Source organism: Bubalus kerabau, chromosome 15 (assembly GCF_029407905.1).
Source record: "Bubalus kerabau isolate K-KA32 ecotype Philippines breed swamp buffalo chromosome 15, PCC_UOA_SB_1v2, whole genome shotgun sequence".
In the NCBI taxonomy this organism is placed as follows: domain Eukaryota; kingdom Metazoa; phylum Chordata; class Mammalia; order Artiodactyla; family Bovidae; genus Bubalus; species Bubalus kerabau.
This window is the reverse complement of record NC_073638.1, coordinates 65,375,620-65,398,669: the sequence shown is the minus strand read 5'-3', so window position 1 is coordinate 65,398,669 and position 23,050 is coordinate 65,375,620. Positions and strand designations below refer to the sequence as shown.

The following is a 23,050-nucleotide window of genomic DNA, read 5'->3' as shown; positions in this document are numbered from 1 at the left end:
TCTGGCACAGAGCAGACTCCCATTTGCATTTTGGGTGAGAGAGCGCTCACAGTGGGGCTATTGGGGTACACAGCAGAGTGGGCCCTCCTCCCTGCGATTGCCACCACTTTCTGGAGCACTTCCTAGGTGCAGGCCGGTGCTGAGCTCTCCTATTTTATGTGCATTTTCTTTCTGTTTTATGTGCATTTCCTTTGACAACCTCAGAGAAGAAGGAGCTTTAATGCCCATTTTACAGATGGAAAAGCTGAGGATCAGGAGGAGCAGTAACTTGCCCACAGATTCTCAGCTAGCAAGCTGACCATGCCCGAATTTGAAGCCAGGCCCATGTGGCCCCAAGCCTGGGTCCTTAGTTTCCTTCCCAGTGTGCCTCTGTTGTGTTGGACTGGGCTTTTGAAGTTGTTCCAGAGGAACAGTCCCCTGGCCATCCTTGACCTCGGAGAGCCTCGCTTTGCCCTCCCCTTCTTCTCTCTCCATTGTAAATGCTATGACCTCGTCCTATGACACGTGTTTTCTACTCTGGCCCAATCAAGGCTCCAGGCAAAAGCCAGCTATCAAAAGCCCATGGCTCACCCTCTGCAGACCATGGTGTCCTTGGTAGGATGGCTTGGCTGCACCTGGGAGTCTGGTCCACTCTCTGCCGTTTCTTTGGTGCTTCTGGGCCTCACCAGGAAGCACACAGGGGAGAGGATGGAGCATCGAGGACTGGAACTTGGCCTCGATGACCATTCTCGAGAACGAGTACAGCCTACTCCATGCAAAAAAAATACACAACCAAGTACTACTGTGTGTGGCCCAAACCCCAACCAGAGCTTCTTCCGCCTCAGAAAGTCCCCTGAGAGATCATTTTGTGGGGGATTTCATTTCTGATTGTTGACAGCTCCCAAGAGCTCAGAGCACTTCTTTAGCATGTTTATAGAAAAGCTAAAGCATGTGCTCTTCCTGTCACCGAGCATGACAAGGCCAGTCACAGCTGATTAGATGGTAATTCCCCGTCCTCCCCGTCCATGCCATCCTCACGCCTCACATCGGCCTAGCGCCGCAGAGTCACCTCTCGTAGCGAGGCCATGTCCTAGCAGAAACAGCCAGGCTTGAACACCTGATCTCCTCTGCGCAGACCCGAATGCTGTTTCAGTTCCTTCCGAAGGCTGGATGCCCGAGCGGCTACTGAAAAATTCAACCAGGACCTGGGCTTCCGCATGCTCAACTGCGGAAGGACCGACCTCATCAGCCAGGCCATCGAAGCCCTGGGCCCCGACGGGGTGAACACCATGGACGACCAGGTGCGTTCCGAGTGCTCCGCCAGGCAGGCTCAGGACCAGAGTCCGCAGTGATGTGCGACTGCGGTAACCGGTGGTTCAGTCTGTTCTGCCCCAGGCCTGAGACCCGCCCACTCAGCTGTGTTTCTAAGAAGCGGGTTCCTCCCGAATCACACTCTGCCGTCTACGTAGATGACCAACTCAGAGACTTCCCAGGCACCCCTTGTAAATCATTTGTAACAGGCATTCAGCTTCCCCTCACTGGAAAGCTGGAGGCTGTCCCAGATGGTGCAGGGCCGGGAGAACGTCCAGAGAAATCAGCTTGATAGCGAGCTAGGGATAATGATCACTGAGACTTGTATTAGGGCATCCTGTGTGCCATGCTCCAGTAGAAATCCTTGCCTTCATGAGTTAACATGCTAGAGGAGGAGACAGATGCTAAGAAACATAAAGTCATGAAATGCAGAGTGTGTTAGTGAAAAGTGCTGATGCATTAAATGAAGCCAGAAAAGGGGATAGGAAGTGTTGGAGGCGATGGAGGAATTTTAGACAGACTTTGACCGGAGTTTTTTGACCTGCTTTCGTTTTTGTTTTTGCTGTGAATAGCTGGCATTTATACAGCACTTCCTGTGTTCCAGGCACTGTTCTAAGCACTTTGCACAGATTAACTCATTTAACCTTGACCACAGCCCTGTGAAGTAGGATTCATCCCCATTTTATAGATAGGGAGCCTGGGGTACAGAGCTCACACAACTAATGAGGCGCAGAGCTGGGATTAGAAGAATCCAAGCAGGCCGACCCCAGGCCCTTCCCCACCTGTGGGAGATGCAATTTTTATCTGATGCAGTTGCGTGAGCTTCCCCAGGGTAATGGCACTGTAGTTTAGAAGTCCACAAGAAAGGTTGGGAGAAGTTAAACAGTAGCTGAGAGGTCACATAGAGGTCACGTAGGTCACATAGAGGTCACGTGGCACCCTCGGATGAGATGGTGACACGGCAGAGGCTGTGATGAGGTGCCTGGTGAACCCAAGCCAGAGTGGACTTTGGCAAGTCAGGCAGGAGCAGTCAGAGAAGGATTCTTCCTGAGTCATGCTGGAGGGAGGGGGTGGGGGGGTGGGTGCAGCAGAGAGGAGTTGGGGAAGGCATCCCAGGGAAGGGAGATGCTGGGAGCCAGAGCATGGGGCGGGACAGTCAGGCATGTGCTGGGACAGGAAACCACGAGGCTGAGAGAGTTGCTGCAGGAGAGCTCCGGGAGGTGACAGGCTGGGTGTCGTGTCTCCCCAAGGTGCCTCTGTTGACGTGAGCTCCGGGGCTTTCATCCTGGGGGAGATGTCTTCCTCCTCCAGCAGCAGGGTGGGGAAGCCCATGGACGCCAGCCTCACAGGGCTGGAGTTTAGTCCTCCCATCGTAGCTGTGGCAGCTCGGACAAGCTGCTTTACCCCTGAGCCTGTCTCCTCGCCTCCAACTTGTGGGATAATAGTGTCTGCCCCCTAGACTTCTGCATCACACCTAGTAAATGCTCCATAAAGGTGCCTCCACATCTGTTGGTGTCGATAGGATGATTATCCCTGAAACCTGTTCATCAGTGTCTCTTGATTCAACCTCTTTAGGGGGAGGGACCACATGCAAAAAAAAAGTAGCTTCTCTTTACAGGACATGTCAATGGCTTATAGTCTGAATCACATACAGACCTGTGGAGAAAAAAGAAGTCAAGCTTGTGCCGAGGGGAATAAAACAAAGTCAGGTTCTCATTCAGTGGCTTTTCTCTCAATGCCCCAGTCCTGTTTGTTCCCTCAGCCTCGGTGTTTGTAGAATGATCTGTGGGGTAGATAGACCTCTCAGCCATGATTAATCTCAGGCCATTTCTTTATCTCTGGGCGCTAGGCAAGGATTTATGAGGTAAGGAGATCTTGTCTACACACAAATAACCTAATAAATAACATCGCGGGGCTCCAGACAAACGCTTGCCAGCATCCAGCTGTGGAATAGTGCTTTCCACTGCGGCCTTTGCTGTTACTGGCCACAGAGGAGATTCCCGGCCAGGGGGTGGCTCCGTTAACCGCCCACCTAAATTTGGGTAGGGATTGGGCCTCAGCTTTCAGAAAAGCTCAGAACTGCTCACAGCAAGAGACGTTCACGTCAACCCCTCCACCCTGTGTGAGACGCCTCAGGGAGAAGAGCTTCTGGGCTCATGCAGGCCTGGGTTCCGTCTGAGTCCATCCTCTTACGTATTGTGTGACTGTGGGGCAAGTCAGTCCCCATCTCGGCTCCTCATCTGTGAAGCGGGGATAATAGCAGAACCTCCCCAATAGGGAAGGTATGGTCATTAAATGAGATGATGCATGTAAAGCACTTCACACGGTGATTTACCGGCGCAGGGCCTGGGGTGGATGTGGATATGTCAGTGTAGCATGGCAGCCGTGATGGTGGTGTTGTGTTATTTTAATTAGTTAGCTCATCCTTAGTTAGCTGGGCCAAGCACTTTATACATAGTAACTCATACTCTTTACAGCAACCCAGTGAGGTAGATACTGTTGTTATTCCCATTTTAAAGATAAAGTAACTGAGGCAGAGAGGAGTACAAGTAACTTGTACAAAGTTTACAGCAGGGGTTGCCTTTGTACTGGAGTCTGGCTGTAGGGCCTGTGCCCTTTGCCCCTCTCACCTGTAGTGCTCATGGAAATGTCCCCTACTCATCCTTCAGGTGTCATATGTCCCCTGAGCCTGGGAAGGGTAGGCCCAGCCCCTTCTGTCCAGCACAAGACCCAAGATTGTTCCAGATGAGCAGCTGGTCAAGCAGGAGACCTCTATCTGGTTTCCAGGGCAGACACCTATGGAACACGTGTCCTCATGTTCTATTTCCAGACAGCTTAGCATCTGCGTTTGCCTCACATAGGGTATGACGCCACTGATGTATGCCTGTGCTGCTGGGGATGAAGCCATGGTCCAGATGTTGATTGATGCTGGAGCCAACTTGGACATCCAGGTGAGAAAGCCCCAAAGGGCCGCCCGGGGCCCCCAACCCAGTGAGAGAACACCCCAAGGTCTTCATCATCCATGCTGGCTGTGATGATTTGGACAACAGAGTAGATGTGTCTCAGAGAACTGGAAATATAAGATACACAGAGATCATAGTTAGCAAAGACGGTTTTTTCTCAAGATTCGGGCTTTCTGCCAGAGAAGTGAGCTCAGAGGGGAGTCCACTGGAGAGAATGGCCATGATTCTGTTACTGTAGCCCTTTTCCCCTGGTATCAAATTAGTCCCCAGCCATCCCTACCATCTCCAGACACTTCTTGCTCTACCTCCTTCCGAGGCATAAAGTGTTCCCCTTCTGCCATCTCTCTGCCCAGGGCAGACATCACTAATTGAACATCCTTTTGAGCCTTGTCCACAAGGTACTCCAGGCAGACGTTGCCAATCGAATATAAAAAGCACTTGAGTTGACTCATGGCCACCATCCCTGCAGGGCTCCCCCTTAGCTCAGGCCCTGTGTCACCCGCCCAGGAATGTCACTCACCTTGGAAACACTGATCCCTTGTGGCATTTTCCCAGGTTCCAAGCAACTCTCCCAGGCACCCCTCCATCCACCCGGATAGCCGGCACTGGACCTCGCTGACGTTTGCTGTGCTGCATGGACATATCTCTGTGGTCCAGGTGAGCTCCTGCCAGGTGTGCCATGCGCCCCCAGCTTTCCAGATGGGCTGAACCCCAAGCGTAGCCCCAGCCTCACATGTCTTGAGTGGGATCAGAGACACCAGAGACACTGGTTAAGGCCAGCTCACTGGGTCAGCAGGACAGAGACTCAACTGGTTTTCCCCAAGGAGCAGGCTCTAGTGAGCAGGATGTGAGCAGGCTCTAATGTGAGATTTTAGGGAACAAGATGCAGGTCCAAATGATACCAGGCCTGCCTGGCCTCTCTGCATCCGTGGGTGAGTCTCGGGCTGTGCTGGAATCTGGAATCTGTGCAGATGTGCTCAGATCTGCACAGATGTGTTTCTTTCCTCCAACCATCCTTCCAACCCTGAGCTGTTCTTACTCCTTCATGAATTCTATGGCTTATACCATGCGGTCCTTCTGGTTCTGCCCCTCCCCGTTAGCAGCCATAGTCTCTCAGCATTTCAGTTCCTGAGAGAAGACTCAGATTGACACTGCTCGCCTGTCACTTGACACTGCTCAGCCAAGTCACACTGTGCCCACCTCGGCCCCGGTAGCTGTGGCTGGCCGAGGGTCAGGGCAGGCCTGGAAGTGGAAGCTATGGACGGGGCATGGCAACACTGCCACTCGGCTCCTAGACGCCTTCTCTCCTGAGGCCTGCAGGGTTCCAGAAACTCCTTCCTGGGAGTTTGCATGACACCCTTGCCATCTGCTGGATTGTGGGTCCCTCGAGGCCAGGGGTCATGTCGACCTGTTCGCTGTCCACATAGTCCTGGCCTATACGAGAGATTCCTTAGCCGGTGGTCAGTAGGTTGGCTGCCATATCCTGCCCGCTTTTTGGTGACTGTCCTCTTGAGACCTTGAGCAGAGTTCCACCCTGGCCCAGACCGGCCTGCAGGGCTGTGCCCTGGGCTTGTCTGGACTGGTGCCCAGTTTCACCCTGTCGGGCAGGTCTCTCTCTTCCTCTGCTGCTTTGGTGCTCTGGCTCAGACAGCGCTGCCGCAGCTGCTGTCTGACTGATGAGAGCCTCCCGCCAACAGCCACCCCCACACCCACATTGTGGGGAGACTGAGAGGTCAGCCTGGACCCTTCACACCTGGTCCCAGGTGAGGGGTGGGTAGGATTGGCCCAATTGCTCAAGCGCGGTCTCTGAGGAGGCTCAGTCTCTGGAAACCTGGGAGGGTTGGAAAGGCGGCTCCCTCCAGAGCAGCCAGTCAGGAAAGGTGAGATGGACTGAAGTCACCTGGTGGTGTGCTGACACCACCCCCGCCCAAGGCAAAGCCAGCCAGCCCAGCGGGCACCGCTTGGTATCTGTTAGCCCTGCTCTGTCTGTCCCCTGCAAGGCCTGCCCTTGCCAGAACCAGGAGAGGCCACCTGGTGTCCCAGACAGCCAGGTTCTGTTCCAGCCCTGCACTGCCCAGCCTTGGGCAGCTCATAGAACCTCTTTGAAGGGAGCCCTAGAAGCCACTGGTTACTGAACCCCTATGGAGAATTGAGCACCTCTTCACTTAATCCCCAACAATGTTGCAAGACAGGCCTCTCTCCCATTTTCTAGATGAGGAAGACGGAGGATTGGGGAGTTGAGATACCTGCCCCAGATCACCCACTCGCTGGCGGCCAGCACTGCCACTCAGCTCTGACCCTACTGGCTCTGTCTTTCCCACAACCTCTGCTGTGTCAAGAGCCTCAGATTCCCCTGGTTGATTGGACGGTGTTGCCTTCTATTCTTGGGCTCCCCGGGTGGAGTTAGTGGTAAAGAACCTGGCTGCCAATGCAGAAGACGTAAAGGATGTGGGTGTAGTCCTTGGGTCAGGAAGATCCCCTGGAGGAGGGCGCGGCAACCTACTCCAGTATTCTTGCCTGAAGAAGCCCATGGACAGAGGAGCCTGATAGGCTATGGTCCATAGGGTCACAAAGGATCAGACATGACTGAAGCGAGTTAGCACACACCTACCTTCTATTCTTCACTGCAGCCAGTTTGTAGGAAACTGTTTGAAAGGGGGAGATAGCTCAGAGGTCCCTATAGCTCAGGGGCTTGGTCCAAGACCACAAAAAGCGGAGGGGAAGATTCTGAGCACTTAGAGCCGTGAAGGTAGCCAGGAGTTCTACAATTCTGGATGCCTGAGGGAGCTGGCTCTTGGTCACATGCCAGGAGGAAACTAAAGGTCACTCCCCGAAGCCGCCCCTGCACCCGACCCAGGTGACACTCCCCTCCATGCTCAAGTGCCCTTCCTGTGCCTTGGCAGTTGCTCCTGGATGCTGGCGCCCACGTGGAGGGCTCTGCAGTGAACGGCGGCGAAGACAGCTATGCGGAGACGCCCCTGCAGCTGGCCTCTGCGGCCGGTAGGTGTACCGCTGCCCTGCCCAGCCAGGGTCCCTGACTGCCCTGCGGTTCCACCTGGCCCTCCTTACAGTGTCACCCTGCCTGGCTGAGCCACATACAGAGACCCCCATGGCAAGCCTTGAAACCCCTGCTTCAGGTCACCAGGGGCTCCCCCTCACTCCATCGTCAGTGTTTCTATGGTGCTCAGTGTTCAGACAGGCCCAGCACAGGGGCAGCGACATGGGTGGTGGAAGCATTCCTGGCCCGTCTCTTTCAGGGAACTACGAGCTGGTCAGCTTGCTGCTTAGCCGGGGCGCCGACCCCCTCCTCAGCATGCTCGAAGCCAACGGCATGGCCTCCTCCCTCCATGAGGATATGAACTGCTTCAGCCACTCGGCCGCCCATGGCCACAGGTACCCACCCGGGGCTTCCTACCCCGTGTTCTGTGGAGCATGAAGCAGGCTCTCAGGAGCAGAAGAGCTAGGCCTGGAGATCTTTCCAGAGATGGAGGGGAGGGGTGGATAGAGGGTAGCTGCCTGCACACCAGCCAGAAAGAAGATACAGGTCTTCAGGCAGCATGTGGGCCCAGAGGGTGGAGGCCTGGAAACACAGGGTGGTGGGTGCCCAGGGCAGGCCCTCCCATTCCCCCGTAAGACCCTCCACCTGCAGCCACCCAGGGCTGCCCCAGGACCCCATCTGTTCCTGTGCCTGGGCTGCTTCTCCACTGCCCGCCACAGCCTGGAGCGCTAGGGGCTTCCACCCAGACTTCAAGCCCACCATGAAGATGCTCCTGATGGCTCTGCTAGCAATCGCACCCTGCTCCAGGAGCGGGTGGTGGACCCTGCTTTTTAGGGGCCAGGCCTGCTGGGGGTGTGACAGGGCAGAGGTGAGACCAGAACAGCTGGTCTCACCTAACCAGAGTTAGGCTGCTCTGGGGTCAAAGGGCAACAGGGAAGAGGTGAGTAGAAGACAAAGAGGGACTCCCTTGAGGGACCTGGGTCATCCCGCTGTTGCTCTGTCAACTCAGCGGGTTAACAGAGTACCCAGTGTTGCACAGCCCAGCCTCCATCACAAGGTGGGGAAGGGGTTGGGGAGGGGCAGGCAGGTCTGCAGGGAGACAGCCCCACCCCCAAGTGGCCTGGGGCCTGCCCATGAGACAGCCATCTGGAGCCCCAGGCCACAGGATGCGACAGAAGAGCCTGGGGCTTGGAACCCCCTCTGAGTCTGCATCCCACTCAGTGTGACATGAGCAAGATGTATTCATCACCCATGAATACTGAGGTTCCTCTCTCAGGGAGGGTAAAATGCACTGGTACCTGGCAACATCAGGATTGCCGGGAGAAACATCAATAACCTCAGATATGCAGATGATACCACTCTCATGGCAGAAAGTGAAGAAGAACTAAAGAGCTTCTTGATGAAGGTGAAAGAGGAGAGTGAAAAAGCTGACTTGAAACTCAGCATTCAAAAAACTAAGATCATGGCATCCAGTCCCATCACTTTATGGCATGTAGATGGGGAAACAATGGAAACAGTGAAAGACTTTATTTTCTTGGGCTCCAAAGTCACTGTGGATGGTGACCGCAGCCATGAAATTAAAACATGCTTGCTCCATGGAAAGTGTGAAAGTGCTGCACTCAATATGCCAGCAAATTTGGAAAACTCTGCAGTGGCCATAGGACTGGAAAAGGTCAGTTTTCATTCCAATGCCAAAGAATGTTCAAGCTACTGCACAATTGCACTCATCTCATGGCACCCCCGGAGAAGGCAATGGCACCCCCCTCCAGTACTCTTGCCTGGAAAATCCCATGGACGGAGGAGCCTGGTAGGCTGCAGTCCATGGAGTTGCGAAGAGTCAGACATGACTGAGCTACTTCACTTTCCCTTTTCACTTTCATGCATTGGAGAAGGAAATGGCAACCCACTCCAGTGTTCTTGCCTGGAGAATCCCAGGGACGGGGGAGCCTGGTAGGCTGCCGTCTATGGGGTCGCACAGAGTCGGACACGACTGAAGCGACTTAGCAGCAGCAGCACGCTAGTAAAGTAATGCTCAAAATTCTCCAAGCCAGGCCTCAGCAATACGTGAACCGTGAACTTACAGATGTTCAAGGTGGATTTAGAAAAGGCAGAAGGACCAGAGATCAAATTGCTGACATCCGCTGGATCATCAAAAAAAAAAAAGAGTTCCAGAAAAACATCTACTTCTGTTTTATTGACTATGCCAAAGCCTTTGACTGTGGATCACAACAAACTGTGGAAAATTCTGAAAGAGATGGGAATACCAGACCACTTTACCTGCCTCCTGAGAAATCTGTATGCAGGTCAAGAAGCAACAGTTAGAATTGAACATGGAAAAACAGACTGGTTCCAAAACTGGGAAAGGAGTATGTCAAGACTGTATATTATCACCCTGCTTATTTAACTTATATGCAGAGTACATCATGAGAAATGCTGGGCTGGAGGAAGCACAAGCTTCATCAAGATTGCCAGGAGAAATATCAGTAACTTCAGATATGCAGATGACACTACCCTTACGGCAGAAAATGAAGAACTAAAGAGCCTATTGATAAAAGTGAAAGAGGAGAGTGAAAAGTTGGCTTAAAGCTCAACATTGAGAAAACTAAGATCCTGGCATCCTGCCACCTCATGGCAAATAGATGGGGAAACAGTGGAAACAGTGGCTGACTTTATCTTTTTGGGCTCCAAAATCACTGTACATGGTGATTGCAGCCATGAAATTAAAAGACGCTTACTCCTTGGAAGGATAGTTATGACCAACCTAGACAGCATATTCAAAAGCAGAGGCATTACTTTGCCAACAAAGATCTGCCTAGTCAAGATCTGGTTTTTCCAGTAGTCATGTATGGATGTGAGAGTTGGACTATAAAGAAGGCTGAGTGCCAAAGAATTGATGCTTTTGAACTATGGTGTTGGAGAAGATTCTTTTTTTTTTTTTTTTTGGAGAAGATTCTTGAGAGTCCCTTGGACTGCAAGGAGATCAAACCAGTCAATCCTAAAGGAAATCAATCCTGAATATTCATTGAAAGGACTGATGCCAAAACTGAAGTTCCCAATACTTTGGTCACCTGATGCAAAGAGCCGACTCACTGGAAAGATGCTGGGAAAGATAAAAGTCAGGAGGAGAAGGGGACAACAGAAGAAAAGATGGTTAGATGGCATCACCGACTCGATGGACATGAGTTTGAGCAAGCTCCTGGAGATGATGAAGGAAGGACAGAGAAGCCTGGCGTGCTGCAGTCCATGGGGTCGCAAAGACTTGGACACAACTGAGCAACTGAACAACAACGTGGGAATATGCACGTCAGCTGCTATTAGGATGATTGTTGTGTATCAGGCTCTGCATGTGATGTCACTTGAGCCTCACATTAACTGGGAGAGGATGATACTGATTTCCCATGCTACAGTGACAAACCCATCAGGGCTCAAAGAGGCAGAACAGCCTGTCAGATCACACAGGATGGCAGAGCCTGCGTAGCCCCAGAGCTCATGACTTCTCAGCAGTACCCGGATGGCAGAAGGGAGAGGTCTTCTGCACCTTTCCCTGGCTCACCTGGGGGCCCAGCCTGCCTGGGAAGGGAAGACCATGAGCCCTTTTTGCCCGAAGATGCCCCGTAGTTGGCCCGTCTGGGCCACAGGACACTGAAAGGCAGCTCGGCAGGCACCATCCATGGCGGGAGCCTTGGACATCACCCTTCTTTGTCCGTTTCCCTGCAGGAACGTCCTGAGGAAGCTCCTGACGCAGCCACAGCAGGCCAAAGCAGACGTGCTGTCCCTGGAGGAGATCCTGGCTGAGGGCGTGGAAGAGAGTGATGCGTCCAGCCAGGGCAGTGGCAGCGAGGGGCCCATGCGACTGAGCCGGACGCGCACCAAGGCCCTCCAGGAGGCCATGTACTACAGCGCAGAGCACGGCTACGTGGACATCACCATGGAGCTGAGGGCGCTGGGTGAGGCCACGTGGTGTGCGTGTACAGACACAGGCACACACACACAGAGACACACACACATGCTGTGCTGCTCCTCAGTGTGCATGTACACACACACACACACACGAGAGGGCCAGGCCCACAGGCCAGACAGGCCAGGAGGCAGTGGAGTGCAGGGAGGGCCTCCGTCCTCTCAAACCAAGACAGGTGGTGCCCTGAGCCTCAGACAGTCCTCAGTGGGGACATATCAAAAGCCTCACCCAGCCTTGTGCCCTCAGGGCCCCCAACTTCCCTGGTCGAGGCCTGGGCATGTGGGAGCATCTAGAGCACCAGGAGTCCACATTTCTGGTCAATGAGATGCTCTCCAGTCCATCAGCCCGCCTTCCCCGCTCCTTGGCCTGCAAGCTTGCAGACTTCTTTCCTCCCAGGCGGCTGGTCGGACAGACCTGGGGGAGATCCCAGCCCTGCCACGTTCCCTAGTGCTCCTCCCCTACGGATGTGAAGTTGTCACACACAGCACAGGGCCCAGGCCCACTAACCGTGGGTGTTCGGTGCATGACGCCAGCATCGCTCCTCTCCCTGGGGGCCATGACACAAGAACACCAGCGCTGGGCCAAGGAAGCGGGAGCCACACGGCCCTCTGGGGGCGGGCTGGCCTCAGTGCTCTTCCCTATGAAATGGGACTATCACTCCTGCACACAGTCAGTAAACCAGGGATGCTGACGCTACCCTTGGCACCATGTCCCCAGGGAATGCCGTCAGACCTTTTTAAATCCACAGTGAGGCTGGGGAGTAAGAAACAATCTCTAATTATCGGAAACATCACTAGTTTTTGTCATGACCTTTACAGAGCAGTTTTGGATTACTCTGCGGCCCCAGTGACACACTCCAGGGAGCTGGTAAACAGTAATTACACGGCCCTGCGTGTGCACAGACACACCAGGGAGCCAGGCGCTGGGAAAAGCCCTCGGCGACAGAACAGGGCTCATTTCAGGCTTCTGGACAGGCATGGGGTCCTCTTGTCCCCAGGGTCCCTGCATATCCTCCGGGCGTTCGAGTCTCCGGGGCCACCCCTCCTAATTATAATGGTTCCTCCCCAGTAGGTAATTCCGGGGCCTGACAAGCCAGTGGGGCCAGTATGGGTGCTAGGCCTGCACTTGAAGGCTCCCAGGCTGAGCCGTGGATTTTCAGAGCTCAGGCTCCCTGCACTTGGCCTGAAGCCATTCCTCCCCCTCATCTGATGGGAACTTTGAGACCCTTTTATGTCTCAGGGAGGCCCGTCAGGGTGAACGAATGCTTTCCTTACTGGCTGCGCTGAGCTGGGGAGAGGGGGTGCCCCCGGTTGGGCAGGCATCAGGTGCATTAGCCTGCCAGAAAGGGGGCTGTCATGAGGTGGGCTCAGTGGTCCCTTTGGGGAGCACTCTGCCCGGGGGGTGACTGCCCTACCTCTTCCTGGCCCAGGCGTCCCCTGGAAGCTGCACGTCTGGATCGAGTCTCTGAGGACGTCCTTCTCCCAGTCTCGGTACTCAGTGGTGCAGAGCCTCCTGCGGGATTTCAGCTCCATCAAGGAGGAGGAGTACAATGAGGAGCTGGTGACCGAGGGCTTGCCACTCATGTTTGACATCCTCAAGACCAGCAAGGTGAGACAGCCCCGGAGGCGCTGACAGCCCATAGGACAGACCCGGAGACTGGACAGGCAGGCAGACCTCAGGACGCAGACAGACCACAGGACAGACCCGGAGACTGACACCTAGGCAGACAGACCGCAGGACGCAGACAGACCACAGGACAGACCCGGAGACTGACACACAGGCAGACAGACCGCAGGACGCAGACAGACCACAGGACGGACCCAGAGACTGACACACAGGCAGACAGACTTAGGGACACCCCCCTCACAGGGACGGAAGGACACAGGCACCCCGCAGGTGGACGTCCAGCCCTCGCCCGGACCCTCGTTGCCTGACTGCAGAGGCCGGGGGTCTGTCTGGGACGGAGCCTGGCCAAGAAAGCAGTCTGAGGAGTCGGTGTGGAAGGACCGGGCCTCCCTCGCCAGACCAGATCCAGGCGGAATGAAGGGCAGTGCTGCGCTGATCCTGGCCTGGACTTTTGAAGCCAGCCTGGCGTACCTGGAGCTGTAAACACACGGCCTCCAGATGGGGGTCCAGCTGACGGCCCTCCCCACCTCTCCCCCCACAGAACGACTCGGTCACGCAGCAGCTAGCGGCCATCTTCACGCACTGCTACGGCAGCAGCCCCATCCCCCGCATCCCTGAGCTCCGCAAGACTCTGCCGGCCAGGCTCGGTGAGGCCTCCCGCCTCCTCTCCCCTCTCCCCTCCCTCTCATCTCTGTCCTCCTTTCCCCTCCCAAGTGCCTGGGCGGCGGGCGCCTCCATCATCCCCTTCTCCTTCCCCACCGACAGATCCTCACTTTTTGAACAACAAGGAGATGTCAGATGTGACCTTCCTCGTGGAAGGAAAGCTGTTTTATGCACATAAAGTCCTGCTGGTGACGGCTTCTAACAGGTAGGCAGCCCAGATAATGAATTCTCTGCCCCCCTGGGAAGCGGGGTGGGGGGGGGGGTGGGTGCAGCTTCATTTAGATATGAGGTGACGGGTAGGCTGGAGAAGAGCCTCTACCCCAGAGAGGGTGGTCACAGAGCAGGGGACCCCACCCACCCACAGGGGACAGAAGGACAGTCACGAGAGGACCCAGAGTTCTCCAAGAGGAGCTGAGTCGTTGTTCTGGTCAAGCCATTGCTTTTGATGATTAGAAATCATGAGTGTTCTAACGTGAAGGTCAGTTTTCCAGCCACAGGTGTTACGGTCACTAAGCTAGAGGGCAGCTGGGACAGATCGGGGCTCAGCCCAGCTGTCTGTCAGCCTAGAACGATGTAAAACGTCACTTGCCCAGAATTCTTTTGCGAGCACAGCAGTGATTTTTAAAATGCTCCTGTCCCCTGGTGACCGGTCAGGCGATGGATGGGGCCTTTGCCACACGGTGATGGAATAAAAGTCACATTCAAGCCCCTCCTTGTCTCATCTCCTTGGCTCCAGGTTCAAGACGCTGATGACCAATAAATCAGAGCAAGATGGCGACGGCAGCAAAACCATCGAGATTGGCGACATGAAGTACCACATTTTCCAGGTGTGTGTACCTCAGCGCTGAGGGTTTTTCTAGGGGTGCTCCTCCCCCCCAGGACCCCGACCCTGGCTGGTCCATCTGGGCGGGGTCAGCTGTGAGTCAGTCATAGTCTTCCCCTCCATCCCTAATGCCTTCTGTGTTTTGCTGACTCAGTGGTCAGGTTGGAGCATCTAGGCTTTCCCCAGCCAGGGTAGCCTTTCCCTTGTGAGTTTGCAGCTTCAGAGTCTGTTTCATGGGCCCTGAGCTCTAACCACTGGGTGAGGGGTCTGGGCAGCCTGACGGGCATGTAAAGACAGGCGCACACCACACATGCAACCTGTGAGCCCTTGTCCTGAGTGAGCTCCCAGTGTACAGACTTGCCTGAGCACTTGTTGGGAATGCAGAGCCTCAGGCCCCATGCCGGGACTCCCCACAGTTTAACAAGACCCCAGGTGGGTGGAGAGCGACGTGCACGTGCACTGGTGTAGGCCCATCACTCTTCCCCGGCATCAGACCCTAGCCGTGCCGGCTAAGCAGAAAGAGCCACGGGGAGCCCATCCTGGTCCTGAGAGATCATCAAGGTCAGGCCTTGAATGTCAGAGGTTGCGTGATGGAAGCTCCACAGGCTGGCCGCCGGGAGTGGCAGGTGAGGTCTGGAAGGGACTGGCTGGGGCCTAAGCTGATCCCCAGTGGGGAGCTCCTTTCTAGAAAGTGATCTTCAGGCTGTAGGGGTGACCCTTAGGGGCTGAGACGGAGGCTAAGAGGCAGTTGGTATGTGAGCCCAGGACCTGGCCTTGCCCGGGACAGGCTTGTGACCTAATGGGGAGATCACAGCCTCACAGAAGCGTGAGGAGCCACCGTCTAAAAGGGTTTAGTCCCTCTCTCTCGTTCCCGGCAGTCATCTGTTTAGCATTTAGTCACTTATGGGTACCATGGAGGCAGCAGTAAACAGGACAGGGACCCTGGCCTCCAGGAGACAGGATTATGAATGAATGTGACTGGAAGTGGTGGGGGAGGCAGCGGCAGTGCAGGAAAGGGCACTGAAACTGTGGAGGAGGAAATTTCCTGGGGACCAGGGTAGTCAGCCAGGTATCGGGAGCTCCAGGTAGACAGAGCAATGCATGCAGAGACCACGACCACCAGAGACCACAACCTGTTCAGGAAATGCTCTCTGGTCAAGTCGTGGCAGCCATTCAGAAGAACATCCAGAAATGAGGCTGAGGCTGCCCCCGAGGAGCCATCGCATGAAGGGCTTGCGCTTTAACCCAAGGATAGTTAGAAGCTGCTATGAGGTCGCCACCATCGCTGACACTTAGCCAGGCATGGTTCTAAGTGCATTTATCAGTCACAGCACAGCCCAGAAAGGTGCACACATGTTATTATCCCCCTTGGTCCATGAGGTGTCGCAGGCACGGATAAGTTCAGTAACTTGTCCAAGGTCACACAGCTGGGAGATGATAGAGCCAGGGTTCAATCTTAGGACGTGTGGAATGGTCCAGTTTGCGTGACCTCGTGCACTCTGGAAGGTGAGGGGAGGATGGGCAGGACTGCAGCCAGGGGAACAGGTGAGAAATCCAGCTGAGTGATGATGGCGACTGGTAGAGGCAGCAGGGTAGAGGGGTGTGGATGAGGGGAGAATGGGGGACTTGGCAGCAACTGATGACAGGCGTTGGAGGCGGCCCAGGGTCGGGCGTAGGGTGTCCACCCTCCCCTCTTCCCATCCCTTGAGCCAAACTCCCTGGGGAGGGGAGCAACTCTAGAAAGTTGCTTGGCCAAGAAGCCCAAAGTCCAGGTGAGTTGGAGCATGAGGTGGGTTCACGACCCGACCCAGGAGGCGGATCTGAGAAGGGCAGAGGGGATTGGGCGGGAGGTGGGGTGAGGGTGCACGTGGGACAAGGGTGACCCCCCTGCCATCGAGGCAGCATCTGCTCAACAGGGGCTGACGCCCGAGGCCGGGGAGGCTGGGCAGCCCTTGATGACTTCTCAGGGTTGTCACGGGGTAAACAGAGACAACAGGTCTAACCTCAGGGCACACGTGGGCCTGGGGCACGTTAGCCACTGGCCTGGCCCTGTGGGTTCTCTGGGAACAAAGCTCTGCCATCCCGCAGTGTTCGGGGCGGGGTGTGGGAGAGGGGGGCGGCGGCGTGCGGCTGAAGCCATCGATCCAGGTCCGAGGCCTCCTAAAAAAGCCTAAGTTTCAGAGCAGCCCCCAGACATCTCATTGGCTCTCACGACACAAAGAGAACTTGAGATCTTTGTTTTCTAAAACAGGAAACAGAGGCCCAAGGAGATCTAAGCAATACTATCTCTAATAGAAAGATAATGCTGGGCACAGAGGTTATGTAAAATTGCTTAATAGATGAAGGAAAAAGTAAGAAACAGGTGAAATTAATTTTATTCTTATTTAGCTTAATGTAGCCAAAATGTTTTATTCTTTTCACACTAAGTGTTTGCAATGCAGTTTTGACACAGTACGTATTAATTCAGAGCAGCCATGTTTCAAATGCTCAAAAGTCACAGGTAGCCAGTGGCTATGATTAGACATCACAGGTGTAGACTCTTGCCAGGGTCACTGCCAACTAAACCTAGGCCTTTGGGGGATAGCCCTGCCGTTCTGATATGGCTCTTGGCCCCAGTCCTGGCCCTGCAGAACTGGGGGCCTTCCTGTGGTCATGCTCCTTCCTGGTGGCCCACTCTGGGCAGAAGGAAGCGAGGCCATCCCTGCAGCTGGTCCTGCCTGGGGCCCCGCTGGGAGCAGCCCTTTGCCCGCTCCAGCCCTGCAGGCTGCCTGCTTTGGATGACCCACATCCTGCCTGGGGGCTGCCGGGCTGTGAGAAATTAATGTCCACAGCTGCCTGCTAGCAGCCCGGTTCCCCCAGCGAGGCTCCAAGAGAGCAATTCTGGTCCCACTTCTGTGGGCTCATCTGCATTCAGGTGCCTCAGGGAGATCCACGTGCCACGAGAGTTGGGCCTGGCCCAGACCAGCTCCAAAAGCGGCAGGAGGCCTCTTCTAGGCCAGGAAGAGGAGCCGCAGGCTGGGCCCCTTCTCACCTCGGGGCTGCCCTGAGGCTAACACCTAGGAAAGAATCCCTGGAGATGGGAGCTGTCCCACTCCCAGTCCTGGGGACTCAGCTCCCAGGGTGGGGGATGGCGGAGGAAGCCAGACGTGGGCCCACCCGAGGCACACACTGCCTGGAGTAGGGGGACACAGGTACATCCGTGTAACTGTAAGATCTCCACCTGAGCTCCAGCAGGGGCCTCTGGGAGCCCATGCTCCTCTGAGGGGAGGGGGCGGGCTGATGCCTCCTGGACAGGCCTCGGGCCTGGACGCGGCTGGCAGGCCTCTTCCCTCCCCCGCCCTGCCCCAGCGCGGGCTCCTTTCCTCTAGACCCTCTGGTGCCCCTTCCAGCCTCGGGGCCAGTCCTAACAGAGCCCAACTGTGCCGGCTGGAGCTGTGTTTACTTATACCCTTGCCAGCTCCTTGCTGGGGCCGTTTCTTCAGCCAACCAGGGAGAATCATTTTTCTTCTTCCAGCTGGAAACTCCCCAGTCTCCAGCATGATGGCAGAGCTTGTAAGTCAGACCTCAGCAGAACTAAACATAGCCCCCTCCCCAGGCCACCTCATGTGGTGCCGCAGGGCCCCCGGGGTCGGCAGGGTGACCTCTGGGCCAGGTCCCGGGCCCTAGCGCGGCACTGGCTTCCAGGAGGAGGTTGGGGTCTGGCTAGCACGGATGGGGAGGTCAGGAGTCAGGATTCTGAGGGTGGACAGTCTCCCCCTCAGAGCCCCACGTTTAGAATTTCGGTAAGAAGAGAAAATGAGTCATGAGGTGCCTGGTATGCTGGAAGGGTTCTGAGGAGGCGGGTCCGCCTCATCAGCCTCCCTGCCTGGCCTCAGTTTCCCCAGCTGTGAAGAGTATCCGCCCTCCTGGGCTCACAGGGCTGTTGTGAGGATTGAAGCAAAGCCTCTCTGTTGAAGGCAGCTTGCCATACGCGTTCCAGGGGAAGCACAAAAATGCCTGACGAGAGTCGGGTGGTGTGCAGATGCTGGCACACAGAGGTCGTGGGGCACCAAGGGGCGGGCAGCAGCTGGAGCGGCACTCCAGGGGCGCTGGGTGGGGACATTGGTGCTGTGGGTCACCTGGCACTCACATGGGGCCTTTTTCCTGCAGATGATGATGCAGTATCTGTACTACGGGGGAACGGAATCCATGGACATCCCCACCAGTGACATCCTCGAGGTGAGGACCTGGCCTGTCGGGGAGAGGAGCGGGGAGCCCCTGAGGCCATCTAACATGCCTGTGCCCAGCAGAGACATCTGCCAGGTCTCACCCACCCCACTCTCAGAAACACATCATTGGAGACAGGAGGAGGGAAGGAAGGGGTCCTCTGCAAGGACCCCCTGCTTCCCTGCAGGTCCTTGCTCTTCTGAGCACGTGGGAAATGGTGTGCCTGTGGAACCCAACCTCCCAGGCGACACCTCAGGGTTAGAAGGGCCACCCCTGAGGATGGAAAGCCCGGGAGGATCAGAAGGCAGCAGGTACCCCCCCCCCCCCCCACCTTACCAGGTTACTGCTTAGAGAACGGACCCGCTGCTGGCCATGCGCCTGCCTAAAAGGTCGTGCAGATGAGCAGGCAGCTCGTAGTTGAAGGCTACAACATGAGAAATTCCAACCAGTGTCTGTCACCTGTCGGATACCTCCCAAGGTATCCTAGCAAATACCTAGATGGCCTGGGGTAGAAATAAATCAAGGCCATTGGACTTAACTGGCAGGTGGGCAGGGAGGGTCCTGGGGGTCAGGGGCTCTCTGTTCCGTGATGCCAGGGCCACGGGCCTGGCCCCGCTTACCCACGGCCTGTCTTCCTCCTGCCAGCTATTGTCAGCTGCCAGCCTGTTCCAGCTGGACGCCCTGCAGCGGCATTGTGAGATCCTGTGCTCCCAGACCCTGAGCGTGGAGAGCGCCGTGAACACCTACAAGTATGCCAAGGTGAGGGCCACCGCTGCGCCCCCGCCCCCCATCACTCACCCTGCTGTGCCCTGGAAGCTTTGAAGGATAGTGTCACCCTCTCAGTGGCCTGAGGTCATGGCCGCCCAGTAGGGCGGCCCCGCAGCTAGGGAGCTGAGCTCTGAGCCGGGTGGACCCCAGGTCCCGTGCCAGCTGTGCCGCACTGGGCAGTGAGACCTGGGGCAGCAAAGAGCAGAGCCCCTCCAAGTCAGATCAGTTCTCAACACTACTCGAGTTTCTCCCCAGCTTGGTCCTCCTTAGTCTTCCTCCTTGCAGCAGATGCCACGGTCACCTCCCACACCCGCAATGCATCCGCCACCCCTCCCCGTCCCGCTACCTCCACTCTCCCTGCTCTTGGACGATCGCGTTGGCCTGGCCTCCAATACTTCCTGGCTTTCGCCCTGCAGTCCACAAGGCTCTTTGAAAAGTGTGAAGACCCTGCCACTCCCCTACTGAAACTCTTCAAAGGTTTCCCATTGCAAAGTAAAGACCCAGCCCTTATCTGTCACCCCTTACGAGGCCCCCAGGACCCTCTCCCATCTCCCCTTCCAATGCCTCCCTCTCTCTTCACCGGCCACATGGCCCCCATCTCTTTCTCGTTTCCACCCCAGGACTGCTGCAGTCCCCCAGCAAGTCTCCTCCCCCAGCTGCCCCCAAGTCACACAGCTCTCTGCCCCATACCCACTCCCACTGCCTCAGAGCACTGACTACTGTCCATGGTCACCTGGCCTGGTTGGTTCCTTGGCTTCTCTTGTCCCCCTGATCTGAACATCAGCTCTGAGCGAGCCTCACAGACCTGGGCCTCAGGGCCTGCACCCGGTGCCTGGCCCAGAGAGGGCACTCAGTGCTCAGTGAGTGCTTACCACGTGAACACTCGTGTGCTGGGCCTTATGCTGCACATCCCACCAGGACAGCCCCTGCCCTTAGGGAGGGAGCTTCCAATCCCATGGGGATGACGACCGCCCCTCAACAAGCCGTCACCAGCAGGACCCAGGCCGAGAACAAGATGCCAGGATGTTCCTGGCAGCACAGCTGGGATTTGAACCCAGATCAGTCTAACCTGAGGAGATGCTCATGGAAGGACTTCAGATGAGGAATTCACTTGCTCTAAGATGCAGAGATAGGGCCTGCCTGCCTCCCCAGGTCTGGGGCTTGGAGCTGGACCTTTGCCCATGAGAACTGCTTGGGGGTAGTTTTGGGCAGGGCTATGCTGAAGCTGTGGGTCTCACCCCTCTCCCTGCCCCCACAGATCCACAACGCCCCCGAACTGGCCCTGTTCTGTGAGGGCTTCTTCCTCAAGCACATGAAGGCCCTGCTGGAGCAGGACTCCTTCCGGCAGCTCATCTACGGCCGCAGCAGCAAGGTGCAGGGCCTGGACCCACTGCAGGACCTGCAGAGCACCCTGGCCGAGCGCGTGCACTCGCTCTACGTCACCTCTCGGGTGTGACGTGTGGGGGCGGCTGGCTCTGTCACTAGGCCTCCCGGTGGGAAGGAAGGCTGGGAGCTTCCTGGGGGTGTCTGGGTCAGCACATAGCCAGGACCAGTGGACACGCTGGGGCCCTGCTGGGCTGAGACTGGTTACCGGCACTCTTGGAGCCAGACTCGGGCAGGCCCAGAGCCTAACCATTTGCTCAACCAGTGATGAGCCAAGGGCAGGTGTGGCCACAAGTGGCCCTTCCCCACACCTGCCGCCTGCTTGCACCAGAGGGCTGCCGTGCACTCACCCTCGTGTGCCCCTCCCGGAGGCCCGCGCTGATCCCGCTCTGCACAGCTTCTCGTCATGCCCTCCGGGCTCTAACCAGCCCACCCCCAGGGCCTCGGGCAGCTCAGACTGTCCTAAGTGGGGCTCCTGGGGGGGTGTGGGCATTCTTATGAATGTAGAGAGTGTATGTTCTATCTGGGCCCCAGGCCATTTCAGTCAAAAGCTGGTGTTTGTTTTTCCCTCAGTGTCATGACAGACAAACCTGAACTTAAGGCTGTGCCTTTGAAAGACCCGATGTGGCCTCCAGGGGGCCTGGGGATCCTGCGAAGAGGGTCATTTTCAGTCTATTTCCTTGGTGTCTGGGCTCCTTTGGGCAGAGGGACCGCCGGCCTGCTCAATGAGTAGTAGTGAAGGCCGTTAGTTCCCCCCGCCAGCGTCTTCAAAGCTTTGGTCTGAGCCAAGGGTGGCACGGCCACAGTGGAGGAGCCTGGTGGCCTCAGCTTGTGTTGCTGCTGCTGTTTTCAGGGGCCAATGTAAAAGGGTTGGGCAGAGCCCTAAACATCCCGCCAGTCCAGTCTCTCCAGTGAAAGAAAGAGTCCTTTAACTTGGACTAGAGAGCAGGGCCCAGACTTCCCACTGGGAACTTAAAGGTCGGGGCATTGGTAGACGGGAAGGACTGGGAGAAGAGGTCCTTCTACTTCCCTGCTACCTGACCCTGCCATCCTGTAGGCTCCAGGCTCTCCGGGGTGGGGACGCATCGCTGGGCCTGGGCCCTTGTCGTATTTATGTACCAGACATCCGAGGCGTCTTCCGGAACAGCTTGTGCCGGATGTCCCCTTTGGCTGTCTGGCCGTACCTTAGAAACTATTTATTCACCAGAAGCCCCAGGCACTTTAGGAGGTGTCCTTTCAGTCACCTTGAAAAACCCTGGGGGTTTACAACCCTGGAAAATATTTTCAACTAGCTGCTTGAGCTGGATGTACAAAGGAATAGGTGTTATTTTATTGCTGTAATATTGTATGATACTGTAACTATACATTAATGTTGTCACTTATTGTAAATGTACTATGGTTTTATTAACAATAAACACTTGTTAACAATGACCTTGGCCTCATGGCTCCTTATAGAGGGTTACCCAAAGTTCAGAGCTAGGGAGGAGCCCTTAAGGACCAGGAAGAGAACCCAGAGCTGATTCCCTGTTACTTGAGACACCTGTGTCTCAGAGGGAACAAAGCCTCTACCGGAAGCTGTGCATGGCCAGCCGCTAACCCCTGCCCTGCCCCACCCAGGACTTGAGCCTGGATCCAACCCTCACTGGGCCTGAGTCTTCCTGTTCTGTCAAATGGGGTAGGTGTGTTCCCATTCGTTAAGTACTTACATGGCGCTGAGCTGGACTGGAAGGACGGGAGCCCAGTGCCAGGAAAAAGCTGTCAGATTTTGTGGATATCCGGACATCTAGTTCACAGAACTAGAACAAATAATCCTAAAATTTATAATGGAACCACAAAAGACCCAGAATTGCCAAAGCAATCCTGCAAAAAAAGAAAGCAGGAGGCAAAACTTTCCCAGACTTCAGACAATACTACAAAGCCACAGTAATCAAAACAGCACAGCACTGGCGCTTATCATATAAACAGACATATTCATCAGTGGAAGAGGAGAACTCAAACAAACCCACTTACCTATGGTCAATTAATCTTCGTCAAAGGAGGCAGGAATAATGGAAAAAAGAAAAGTGGAAAAATGATCGTCTCTTCAACAAGTGGTGGTGGGAAAGCCAGACAACCACATGTAAATCAATAAAGTTAGATCACTCCCTTCCAACATACACAAAAAATCAAAGTGCCTTAAAGACTTAAATAAAAAATCAAAGTGCCTTAAAGACTTAAATATAAGACATAACACCATAAAACTCCTAGACAAAAACATAAGCAAAATATTCTCTGACATAAATCATACCAATGTTTTCTTAGGTCAGTTTCCCAAGGCAATAGAAATAAAAGCAAAAACAAACAGGACCTAATCAAACTTACAGGCTTTTGTA

The 23,050-nt window shown here is 55.4% G+C and overlaps 1 protein-coding gene across 1 annotated transcript in view; it reads left to right on the top strand.

Moving 5' to 3' along the window:
- Nucleotides 1–22,109, top strand: part of ABTB2 (ankyrin repeat and BTB domain containing 2) — a 186,231-nt gene extending 164,122 nt beyond the window's left edge. Inside the window, exons 5-17 of the mRNA XM_055549291.1 lie at nt 1,115–1,280; nt 4,152–4,241; nt 4,809–4,910; nt 7,157–7,253; nt 7,511–7,646; nt 10,969–11,198; nt 12,639–12,817; nt 13,377–13,482; nt 13,601–13,703; nt 14,235–14,325; nt 18,471–18,539; nt 19,173–19,286; nt 20,554–22,109. Coding sequence (XP_055405266.1) covers nt 1,115–1,280; nt 4,152–4,241; nt 4,809–4,910; nt 7,157–7,253; nt 7,511–7,646; nt 10,969–11,198; nt 12,639–12,817; nt 13,377–13,482; nt 13,601–13,703; nt 14,235–14,325; nt 18,471–18,539; nt 19,173–19,286; nt 20,554–20,751 — 1,681 coding nt within the window. The 3' untranslated portion in view covers nt 20,752–22,109. The remainder of the gene's footprint in view (nt 1–1,114; nt 1,281–4,151; nt 4,242–4,808; nt 4,911–7,156; nt 7,254–7,510; nt 7,647–10,968; nt 11,199–12,638; nt 12,818–13,376; nt 13,483–13,600; nt 13,704–14,234; nt 14,326–18,470; nt 18,540–19,172; nt 19,287–20,553) is intronic.
- The last annotated feature ends 941 nt before the right edge of the window (nt 22,110–23,050 follow it).